General features: G+C 37.3%; 1 protein-coding gene across 11 annotated transcripts in view; it reads right to left on the bottom strand.

The window, feature by feature from the left end:
- Positions 1-2,989: 2,989 nt before the first annotated feature.
- ABI2 (abl interactor 2) overlaps positions 2,990-12,937 on the bottom strand; it is a 96,534-nt gene continuing 86,586 nt past the window's right edge. For 3 of the 11 annotated variants that reach the window (XM_024738338.1, XM_024738344.1, XM_024738339.1), the window contains 2 exons: positions 7,483-7,575; positions 2,990-5,363 (listed from right to left, as the gene is read on the bottom strand). In XM_024738338.1, coding sequence (XP_024594106.1) covers positions 5,203-5,363; positions 7,483-7,575 — 254 coding nt within the window. In that variant the 3' untranslated portion in view covers positions 2,990-5,202. Of the gene's footprint in view, positions 7,576-12,937 lie in introns of all 11 variants that reach the window. The other 8 variants (XM_024738341.1, XM_024738340.1, XM_024738342.1 and 5 more) reach the window with 8 other exon arrangements.

The raw sequence follows: 12,937 nt of genomic DNA, 5'->3' as shown, positions 1-12,937 counted from the left end.
AACAGTTTTCATCAGAATGTCTCACAGTAATAGACAAGGTAATGTCTCACAGTCCTGACATCAAGGTGCTCCTGCCCACTGACACACATCCTGTTAAGGAAGGGCTGTGAACTCTCTTGGAAGTCCCCTCTCTATGTAAGTTTACTTGCCACTGAAAGCAGTCCCGAGTTTATCAAGAAAGTTAATCTAAACAAAATTGGGGGATCATGAAGAATAATTCCAATAGGGTAACAACTCTGAGGTCAAGGTTATTGATAGCTGTGCATCTAATTAGAGTTTCATAAGCTGCTATTCTGGGAGAATACAACTGCTAATAAGTTCATGTCAAGGATGTAAGGCTACGATTAGCCTGAAAAAAACCAGGTAATGGTAGGATTGGTCTGATTTGACCATCAGGCGACCAACAGAACCCTTTGTCACCTTTTTTCCCTCAGCTAAAAGCAGTTTTATGTTACAAACACAAGGTGATTTTAAACAAGCAAACTAACCTTTTCCTCATTTTATGTATTACCAAATTTTTTATACAGTTTCCACATAGGTATAACTTACCTCACAGATATAAGTTCAGACCAGTTAAAACTGTATGACTCTGTGTGATTAAAGGTGTAATGACTTGCTTTCAATAACATAGGCTTCATAATTTGGATTTATACACTTGATAAGAGGACGTCTCTTTCTAAAAAAATCACTTTAGGTACCTTTTGCCAACCTGGAATTTTGTTTTATACACTTTATGTCATTGCATAAAGCAAGTCATTCCTAACCCTATAGGAATATGCGACCACTCACAGAGTTGAGATTTGATCCATGGAGACATGCAAGTAGTGCAGAATTAAGTATCCCAATATCTTTTAAGATTTATTTTCATTTAAAAATTGAATAGAAGATCATTGTTAACCCCTTTGCCAGACTCCCTCAAACTAAACAAGTGCTCGGTTCTTAATTGTGCCCTTGGAAGATCTATATGTAAAAGAAATCTGAAATTTAGCTGTACTATAAACTTGCTAAGTAAAAATAAGCTAAACACAATATACTTGATAAACACTCGAAGGAAATAATCTCCAGTTGGTTTGCTCTTTGCTTGTTGAAGTAATAAACCATTTAGAAGAGGAAACATCTGCTATAACCCCCAGTGCCTTGAACTCTTTTGGAGGATTAGCATTAAAAAAAAAAAAAAAAAAAAAAAAAAAAAAAAAAAATCCAACAGGCAAACTTTGAGGTGCTAATGAAAGAGAAGGAAAGTGTTCTAGACCAAACAGGAAAAGTGATGATGGTCTCACAAGAGATGGCTTCATCTACCTAAACGGGGTCTGGCTGCTTTCTACCAAAGACATTTAGAGAAGCGAGTCGAGTCAGGGTGATGGTGAATACTACATATTTAAAAGATGGCCAAGTTCAGAAGTGAATGTTGATCATGGATGGCTATTAATACCAAGCTCATCATCGAAGCCTCAGCCTCTTCTTAGGCAGAACATGCTTGTGGCACTTAAAAAAAAAAAATCTGCATTTTGGAAACTGTCCATTGTTAAGTTTATTGTAACCTAATACCAAAAACTGCCATTTTTCATGATTACCACCTCCTATATTTTTCTCTCTACTTGTAAATAATTCCTCCTAGAAAATAAGCATTAACTGGAATGTTTCAAATGATTTTGCTTAATTTTATTATCAGCCACTAGTGAACTCCTTTTATAGAAATGTACATTTAAAATATTAGCTTGTGCTAAATGTCATAAAAACATTGTTTACTGTTTTAAAGAAAAATTGCACATTATATTTAACTGGGATTGCTCCCAGTTGCTGACATCTAAGCTGTGGGAGCTTTGCCATAAATAGATACAATGTAGGAATATACCTTACTAAAGCATGAAAAAGGCAAAAGGAACTGCGTTAAAAGTACTGGATAGAAGACGTTATTCAGATGATTATATGCACAGCTCAGTAAAGATGAAGTTACAGTTTTTCTTTCAGCTTTGTAGCTATTATTTTCTTCTGCTTAAATGTACGCTCTCATTTAATTATGTGCCTTGCTCCCTGATTGTGCAAACCTATATATATATAGATATATATAAGAGATATATTCAGTACTACTGACCATGTTTTTGTTTTACTGCTGGATTAAGTTATTTTCCAAGTTACTCTTGCCAGTTACTGTCAGTAAACTATTGTAATGGCTTAGGACAGTAGTCATACAGTCAGTGTAATTTTTCAGCTACGTGTTTTCCTTATGTCAGCTTATCCAATCCTTAATAAAAATACATAGATTTCATTTAAACGTTAGAACTGTACTTGACTGTTTGTTTGTGGATCGGCACCACTAAGAGCCTGGTTTTGCTGTTTATGTCAAGGTACCCAAAATAGGCTGCAACACGCACATAAAGTGTGAAGGTAAACAAACTATAATTTGATGTGTTCAACTGATTAGCCTGTAAGAAAATAACTTTTAAGATTTTTTTCTTTAAACAAACAAACAAAATACAACTAGGTATGAACTAGTACAAAAAGAGGTGCTTTTTGTTTCAAAGCCTTGTTATCACAATCATGTCTTGGACTGCCATGTCTGTCAAGGTATGTATAAACGTGGATTCGAATGTATTTACAAATCATGTTATCATTTACCAAACTGGGGCAAAAAGAACAGAAGGTCTCCTTTTTTTTTTAATATTAAAAGAAAAGAACTGTATGTATTTCGTGGAAAGTGATCAAAACCTCAGGTTCACTTACAGCAAAAATAGGGACAGAAAGTAATTAGTGCAACAGGAACGGATTCTCTCTGACAGACACACTTAAACTTACCACCTTAGAAAAGAGGTTACAGGAGTTCCCTGGTGGTCTAGTGGTTAGGATTCTGGGCTTTCACTGGTGTGGCCCGGGTTCAGTCCCTGGTCGGGGACCTGAGATCCCGTAAGCCACACAGCACAGCCAAAAAAAAAAAAGAAGAAGAAAGGTGAAAAGTTACTTGCAGAAATACATTCACAAGACATTTGGATATACTTTGTAGGATTTTATTTAGGCCAAGTTCCTAGTACACAGCAACAATTAATTCGAAGTACAATTTCAAAATTAATTAATTAAAAAGTGAATGTTCCCGCAACTCATCTGGAGGTGGTTTAATGGCACACACAAGAAACGTTACTGGCAACAAACTGCTCCCTCAAATCTTCCTACATGGGTTTTTACTCAACTCATAACACCAACCCTCCCTCCGGGAGCTAAAAGTATAACTGACCAGATCACAAATTGTTTACATTCTTTTTTGTAAACCATCTCGTTAAGAAAAAGATGCATGGACACAAATATGATAAAAACTGCGTTTCCATAGAATTCTGAAGTTGCAAAAGACGTTTCCATTTTAATGTGAAAATAAGCTTTTTGTCTTTTGTTTGATTTTTTACAAAAAACCTCGATATTTAGCAAGGATCATTTATACACAGCTAGGCCCTGTCATTTGTCAATTTCCTCCTTTTTTTGAAGAATTATGAGATTCTCAAGAAATAGGAACAAAGATCAGCATAAAATAAACATAAGGTAATGAGCGCAATGCCTGTTTTAGAAGTGTTTTCTAAGGCTCTCTCAAATAAGGCTGTGCTGTGCTCTTTCCAGTGCCCACTGTACCATTTTAGCTACATACACCTTATGGAAAAGACCATTTGTACTGAGTGTAGTTATAAAAGGGTTAAAATGAAGATTACTTTCACTAATTAAGGCTACACTCAATACACTCCTTTAAACAACACTCTGAATGGTATTTATGGAGACATAGCATATCTTTTCAAGTATCTTCCTTAAGACATCCAGTAGAACTTTAAAAGAAACATACAACACAATTAAGACAGTTGTAGAAAGAGTACCAGGCGCTGAGTCAGGAATTCTACCTTTGTTAACTAGCTGTTATTTGAAAAGGAAACATCTAAACCTCATCAGTAAAATGGTATTGAACTAAAATTTCTGAAATCTCATCTAGCTCTAAAATTCTATGACTCTAAGTAAATCATGTGAGGGAAATCATCACCTTAACACTGATCAGGAGTTCCTGGCCAAAGGAGTTCAGAAGTGAACAGATGGGAAGTGATGCAGATCCCCATTCTTTTCCAAGACGTAGCAACCACCTGCCAGTTCCTCCATCAAAACTTTTCAAAGGGAGAGGTGGCCTTCAGGACATGCCATGCTGTCTCCACTGAGGAGAAAAGGTGGTAAGAAAGTACCAAAGTACCAGTTCTTAATGCAGAAAGGTCACCTGCTAAAAGCAAATGAGCATAAGAGGATAAAAGCAAACTACTATCATTTTGATGCCTCTCAAACAGGAAAGTCTTCAGTAATATCAAGAGACTGCTGAGGAGCACAGCTACACTACAGAGACCACTGTGAAGACACACAAAACAGTCTCTCTAGCTGGGTAATAAACAGCGGCAGGAGAGGAAGAAGAAAGGGAGGGATGAAAATGTCTCACCCAGTGACTGTTAGGAATGCAGCAAGAGTAGCAGGCCCTTAACCCTACTGTAGGAACAGGAGGTGCCCCTGGAGAAGATAGAAAGCAAGTAGCCAAAAGATGGGAAACAATGAACAAGACATCTTAAAGGTTTCGTACGTATTTCAAACACAGCAGGCTGAATCTCTCAAGTCTAGATTTTGACACACTGACACTTGGTTTTCAATTTATTGCCTAGGCCATAACGTCAACAAGGAAGTATATTTTCATTTACATCCCTATGGCCTTTCAAAGAGTAATACTTTAAAAAAGGGAACAAACTCTTAACCCTCCCCCCCCCCTTTTTTTTTAAGGAAAAAGGGAGTGGACACAAGTCAAAAACACTTCAAGAGGAAAAAGATTCCCTCTAGCCTGATAAAATGGTTGCTTACTGGTCAGATTTTAGACTTGGATCATCTTTGCCACAATATTATGTAGCATGTAAGATTTCTGCACTCATTTAGAATTACTACTACCAACTATCTTGTAGTGTATAAAAAGATAAATGGGGGAAACCTACGATAAAACAAATACTACCCTCACATACTATTAATAGCATGCAATCTATGAAATGTTACATACATTAAAAGTCTCCAATGACTTTAGGCCTGGCCCATCATTACACAGTATCCTTCCAAAACGATATATAGAATTCAAAACTATACAAAAATTTAAAATATGCAGAAAATCCAACAGGTGTTATTTTTAAAACAAAAAAATCACACGCGTTAGTACTAAAAAATAAAGGAAAAATCAGCTGACCCATGGATCCCTCTGCGGCAGGTCTTCAGTCTGAAGGACTTCACTGACGTCTTCTCGGTTCCCCAATCCAGCAGGGGTCCAACAGGCAAGCCGACCACCACCAACTCCTTTTGCACAATTGTCTTCTGGGCTTCTGTAGGTGTGAGCTCTGGGCACTATTTATTGGATTTCAAAATACCCTCTGCCTTATTAGTCCAGTAAGTTTTCTCAGCAAAAAGCTATTTAAATAACTCTGAACATCTAATTTCAAAACAGTTTTCCTAGTTACACACCAACACTAAGAAGAGTTTAACCTCTCCAAGTATAGTCTTGGTTGCAGCCATAATGAAGCTGAAGGCTCAGAGGACACTCAAGGGCCATTACTTTGAAGGAAGACAGGGAATAAAGGGTGTCAAGGTGACCTAACAAAGCATGAAGTGTAATGTGTACTGGAGGCAAGTTAATGAAAACTAAATTCAAAGTGCTGGAGAAATCTAAAAAGAGCTAACTTGCAGTGTGTGAGAAAAAAACCTGCAACCGTAAAACAAAAATCTTGATAGGAAACACTGTACCTGGGTCTCAGTTAAATGGTGGTAAGTTTTCTGCTCTGATAACAGAGTCACAGGTGGGATATTAACTCTGTCTACACGACCTGAACTCCCTCACACCTACCACCCTTGTTCATTTTTCAATCAAGTTCCTCTCTCTGCACTACCTATTACGTTCAAGGCCCATGTTTGAAATATATGCAGCCTACCGCCTCTCACCTTTCCCCCAGCACTGGGAAGTCACCTGGCAAAGCTCTCTTCTGGCCAAGTCACTGGGACTGGAAAGGACCCGTGGTGGCTTTGGCCTGTGAGCTGGTTTATCATCACAGTATTCAGCTGCTGAGCAGCAAGGCCTCCTGGATGTTTTTCAATATTTCTTATACTGATTACAGAAGAGAGGATTAAAGCCATCTGCCTTCCAAACTCCACTGAATCTGAAGTTGTAATTGTGCAGGTGAAAAAAAAAAAACTTGAATAGTATTTGGCCTTATACCACTTGTCCCACTATCCTTAGTCTGAGAGATAAGGTTCAAATCCTTACCAACAGCAGCTACTTCAAAAGCCAAACACACAAAATCGGGAATATTTACCTTTTCTAAGTGAGTAAATTCAGCAGTAGCTAACACCTGCCATAACATTCAGAGAGCACAGCAGCAAGCCTTTTATTCCCAGTGACTGTCGAGACTTGAAAATAACTGCTATTAAAAAAAAAAAAAAAAAACTATTTATCTAAATAGTGAAAGAAGTAAAGAAATAGTTGGTCTGACCTCTAAGGTCCTACTCCTCAAAACAGCACCTAAGGCAAGGGTTTAGGATGCACTTCTGCAGTTCAACCTCTCTAGAACCTTACAGACCCTCGTGTCTACCTCTGCACGCCCACTTGAGCGCACGGACCAGGCTGCACCTGTCACACCTCTGGGTGCACTGCCAGCAGTGGCAATGCAGTCTCACGCAGCAGCAGCGCAGTAGAACAAAACCACCTTCAGAATGTTTGGAGACTCAAATCATTCTTATAATCTACGAACTAAGAAACATGAAGGGATGCAAGTCAGCTCAACACTAACTCACCTGGTGCACTCAAGTGCTGAGAGAATGCAGGATTTACAGTGTTGAAGAGGAAATAAGCCATGTGAAACAATTATAAAAATGGTTATGTATGCTATTTAAATATTGGTTCCCCCTCCTCATCCAAGTGGAAGGAAGTGGGGCCGGGGCACACCCTGGGCCATGGGGCTAACCACAGGCACTGCAGATCATCCAATGCCACAGATTCCGCAGGAGGAGAACTCCCACGCATGTACAGTATTCCTGAGAAAGATCCCAGATTTCTTTTCTGAATCAGTTTTAACCTGATTTGTTTCACATAGTTATGCTGTTATACCTCTGATATATTCAGAAACCGTCACTTTATTTCAGTCCAAACAGCTCAGCATAGTATAAGTGATGGCAGAAAGAGCCATTTGTTCAAACTCAGCTTGCTTTCTTGTTTTAATACTGAGGGATAAACCAAAAAAAACAAAACATAAGTAGTTTTTGTCATCTGAATCCTTCATTCATTTCACTGGAGGGGAATCCCCAGGGCATTTTGATAATCTGGGAAGACCTGACTATTCCTGTGAGGGAAACACAGCCTTGCTGAGCTTTACTCAGAATAATGCATGATAGACTCGACATAATTCCCAGGAAAGAGCCCAGTCACTCCATTCATAACTCCTTCATACCAACCATCGTCATTCTTCTTGATGACATAAATAATGGCTCCTTCCTGAAAGGACAGCTCATCTTCCTTGTCTTTTGTATAATCATAAATTGCCACAACTAGAGGGGGGAAAAAAAGGATATGAAAAAGAATAACGTTCCTAGAAAGGTAGAACCAAATAAATGAATATCTATCCTTTCCGAACTTCTGTAGCACTTCAAACACAGTGACTTTCTAAACACAGGACCCTCCCTGCGAATTCTGTTTTCTAATACCCAGTCCTGCACAGTGGAATCCCATCTTGAGGTTAGGTTCAAAACTGTATCAATGGCCAAAAATAGTATTTAGTCACACTGACTGTTCAACAATCTCTCTGAAGAGATACAATCCCAGAATAGGGAAAGATGGCTGTTCCTTCAGTTGAGCTTGTGTTAAAGCACCATATTATGTAAAAGCACCATTAGAATTAGACTAGTGCAGTGAGATACGCTAGGAGAGGCCAGTGAAAAACGAGAGAGACTGAGGGAAGAGCAGACTTCCATCTGCTTTCTCACACTTTCTAGAGCCTATGCCCATTCACTGAGAATAGTGGTTGAATTCCCACAGGTTATGTGTGTGAATGACGGGCGTCTACTATATATATTCTTTCAAAACACATGCTGCATTATGCCACCAATTTAACATATCCACCGTAACAGACTAAAAGTGTTAAGAAAACCAAGATACCTGTAAGCTCTCCTATGATTTTCATTACTTAAATAACTTGGTAAATGGGGCCTTTAAATGATATCTGGAACAATCTCTGGTTCCTAAGTGTTACATTTTCCTCAACAGTTTAGTTAAATTGGGATACCCTATAACTTGCTCAGATCCACTTGAAGATTTATCTTTTTTATAGAAAGATCCTCTATGTTTATTATACCACTCAGAATTTCACTCAATAAATCTCCATCTCTCCATTTTAAGAAGCATATATTGACTTTGTTTTCTATGCAACCTTAATCCTAAATAAATAATTAAGAAACAGAAACTAAAACAGGGACTTTTGATACAGTGCAATTTGTTCCAGGCCTGCTTTAAGTAAAAGTCAACAGCTTTCTTAAACTCTGAATATTTGCCATTACAGCGATCTAGGATGCCAGAAAACACTTTAGAGGGACCTAGAAAGAGTTTAGTGTGTATTTCTAACATCTAAACAGATACAATTGAATGACATACAAGTTTAAAGAGAACACAAGATATGTAGAATACTTAGTATTTCTAGTCAATGTAGTATTTTTTAGCTTTTTTTGGGGGGGTTGATAACATTCTTGATGCTTATAGAAATGCAAACCCACTGAAAAGTAATTCAGAGGAAAATATCCACAAGTCCTGTTAATTCTACACCTTCTGAATCTCTCAAACCCAAACACTTTTCTCCATCATCACCCTCACCGCCCTAATCAGCGCAGCAGTCTTTAAGCTGGAATACACATATCACTGTGGAGTACCTGAAGATTTTCTAAGTAGCATGAGTGACAGATGATTTTACAGAGTTTCCTTCTAGATCCTCAACTTTTATAAATCCTGCATCTAAATCTGATCTGCTTGAGATGATACCCTCTGTCAAGCATCAGTCATAAAAGTTCTCATTTCCTGTTTATCTTTCTCCTACTTAACAAAAATACAGTGATGTACTATGCTTAAGTATAAAACACCCTGAGTGCCAAAGGGACAATTCAAAATACCAATGTGGTATTAAGAAAGAGAATTACTCCACTGACTATCCCAACCTTTTTGCAACTTAAGTGGCTCCCATTCTTTTGCTTTTAACAAAAGTTAAGGTGGACTTTAATGGGGTCATCAGATGACACATCATATAAAACATGATTTTTAAAGATAGAACATTATTTGATTTTTGGCAAATAACTCTGAAGGATTTTTTAAAAGAACTGACAGTGCTGCATGAAAAATAATTCCATTTGCATCTACTTATTTATGTGAACAAGGTTTTCAGCACCACTGCCTCAGGTGAGGCCCTAATTCCCTTGCTTAGAAAGATACCCAACCTGGTCTTCCCAACTCCTATTTTTCTTTCTTTCTAATGCACACTACACTATTATCAAGTATCTTTTTTCAAAAATTAAAATCCAAATACATGGGAACTTAACATTAACCTATTTAAAATCTTCCACAATTTCCCTCTACTATCAGATTTTTTAAAAAGAAAAAAATTCAAAACACCTCAGCCTCCCATCATTATTTACAACTTACTTCCCTTCCTACACTCTTAGCTTGCCCACTCCCTCCCTACAACCCACCCAGGCCCCCCCCACCCACTCCGCACAGGACATTACTCACCATGCCCTTTTGACTCAGAGGATTCCCTCTGACTGGATAGCCCTTCCTCTCTCTCTCCTCTGCCTGAGAAACTCATACTCATCATTCAAAGCACATCACATATACCATGTCCTCTGAGAAGCTTTCTGGACTCCCCAGACAGAATTAATGGCACTATTCATTTTCTGACAATCATTAATGGAGCATCCGTTCTGATTTTTAGAGATACAAAGATGAATAAGACAAGGGACCGTCACAGTCTTGTGAGGACAGAAGTGTTATCTGATAAGTTACCATACACTGTTTATGCTTCTACCAAGAAGTTATGTCATTGAGCTAGAAAAACACAAGAACAGATGGCTTGATAGAAGAAAGGGAAATAAAACAGGCACCGACAAGTCAATTAGTCACAAATAATTTAACGCTAGTAAACGTTACAGCCAAGACTCAATTCCAGGTCTGTCAGAGTACAAGCTTAAGACAATGTTAAGAATGTAGGCTCAGGAGTTATGCCACCTAGTTCAGATCCCAGCTGTACCACTTATTACTTTACAGAACATACTTAACTTTCCTAAGCTGCTTTTTACTCAGCCGTATAATGGGTATTATAATAGTGCCAATACCTCAAACCATCGTTATATTAAACGAGGCAATGTACACACGATACAGGGCTGTGTGTAAACATTCTATATAAATGTTAGCTGCTTTTATTACCATTAATAACTATTATGATATATATATGATATATATATACACTCCTGTAACACAAACATCTTCTGTCATATTCTGTAACATAAATTATTTTGAACCTCAATTTCCTAGTTTGCAAAATGGGGAAACTAACTGCCTTACATATGTAATAAGTCTTGCATCATGCCAGGCACATAATAAATAAAAGAAAATATCTTTTCTCTACCCAAGTTAAATAAAGATACTTACATATACAAGTTATCTCCACTTGGCTAATAATCAAGGGTTAAGATAAACCTATGCAGTGGTTCTCAACCTTGGAACTTTAAAAAATTCTGATGCCTGCGTCCCATGTCCACAGATTCTGATTTAATAGATCTGGAAGTGCAGACATATTAAACATTCCCTAGGTGACTCTAATATGCAGACACAGTTGAGAACGAGGTCCTAAGTCTAAGATAGCAAAATAAGACATTAGGCAACAGGCTCAACATTTATGCACTCCAACAAAAAGCAATCAGTCATAAGCTGAACACGGTTATTTCTGTTTCTCCAGAAAGAGTAAGGAGGAGGTTATTTGATTTTCATGTTTTAAAAGATTTGAGCTTAACAGAGATTAACTTTGAAAAATATCTTAGGAAACAACTCAGGCATTTTCTTTTAAGCTTTAAAGAGTTATTTGGACTGAAAATAAACTTACTTTCCTCTCTTACAAATCTCTCCAGATTTTAACATGTTCACCGAAGAGGAGATTTTTAACAAGCAAATCTCTTCATTATGCTTTTTTCTTAAGGACTCACTGAGCTGGTTTTTCAGAGCTGAAAACTGTCATCACTTTGTCCAGGACAGTGTTAAAATCAGCTAAGGAATCTGTAAAACATGTCAATGTCCAAGGCCACTGGACACTGGTACCCTAGTGTACCTTGGGCTCGTTTTTTTTCTTTTCTTAAAGCAGCTTTATTAAGAAGTAATTTAGACACAAAACACAATCACTTAAGTTTATATTCAGTGAGTTTTCACATATGTATGCACCTGTATACATGACAAATGAACAACTTCCACCACAATCGTTACAATGGCCATTATCCCAAAGTTTCCTTATGCCCCGATGTAGCCACTATTGGTCCCCCCAAACCACTCATCTTCTAAATTTCATTTAGATGGAATCATAAAGTATGAGTCTTTTGTGTCTAGATTCTTTCATTAGCATAATGCTTGAGATCCATCGATATCGCTGTACGTACCAGTAGTTTATTCCTTTCCATTGCTGAACAGTATTCCATTGAATGGATGGATAGCCCACAATTAGCTTATCCATTCACCAGTTGAAAGACGTATAGGTTGCTTCCGGTCTTGGCTATTATGAATAAAGCAGCTATGAACAATCAAGTTCAAGTCTTTGTGTGAACATACATCTTCATTCCTCGTAAATAAACATCTAAGAAGGGACTGCCAGATCACCTGGTAAGTGTATATCTAACTTCATAAGAAACTGCCAACTGTTTTCCAAAGTGGCTGAAACGTTGCATTCTTACCAGCAATGTACACTGTACCAGCTCCTGTTTCACCACAGTTTCTCTGACACTTGGTATTATCAGTGTTTTTAATTGTAGCCATTCCAGAGGGTGTGTAGTGATAAGTAGTTTGGTTCATTGCAGCTTCACTTTGCATTTCCCTGACTAATAATGTTGAGTATCTTTCCATGTGCTTATTTGCAATTCATACATCTTTTTTGATGAAGTGTTTCCAAACTGTTTTTTTCTATAAGTTGTTTGTCGTCTCCTGAGTTATTTTGCAAATATTCTTCCCAGTCTATATGGCTTGCCTTGTCATTTTCTTAACACCATCGTTAAAAAAGAAAAGTTTAATTGAATGAAATTCAATTTATCATTTTTTCTTTTAAGCTTCATGTTTTTTAATGTGTTCTCTACAAAAAGTTTCCCCTAACCCCAGAACACACAGATTTTCTCCTATATTTTTCTCTAGAAGTTTCACAGTTTTACATTCACATCCAAATACATTTCGAGTTAATTTTTGTGTATGGTGAGGTAATAAGGGTAGAAGTTCATGTTTTGCATATGGATATCCAATTGTTAACAGCACTATTTTTGAAAACACTATCCTTTCCCCATTGAATTACCTTGCACTTTCGTCAAAAAGTATGTGTGGATCTTTTTCTGGATTTTTTTTTTTTCTGGATTCTGATGTATATTTCTATACTTATACCACACTGTCCTGATTACTGTAGCTTTATACCAGAACTCTGAAATCAGGTAGTTTAAATCCTCCAACATTAGTCTTGTTTTTCAAAATTGTGTTGACTAAACTAGGTCTTCTGCATTTCCATTTAACTTTTAGAATCCCCTTGTCATTTTCTGTAAGAATGACTGCTGGAATTTTTATTGAGATTGCATTCAATTTATAGATCAATTTAGGAAAAACTGTCTCTTAACAATAATGATCAAAAAACAT

This window comes from Neophocaena asiaeorientalis, unplaced genomic scaffold, assembly GCF_003031525.2.
Source record: "Neophocaena asiaeorientalis asiaeorientalis breed wild unplaced genomic scaffold, Neophocaena_asiaeorientalis_V1.1 scaffold258, whole genome shotgun sequence".
In the NCBI taxonomy this organism is placed as follows: Eukaryota; Metazoa; Chordata; class Mammalia; order Artiodactyla; family Phocoenidae; genus Neophocaena; species Neophocaena asiaeorientalis.
This window is presented reverse-complemented; position numbering and strand designations above follow the sequence as displayed.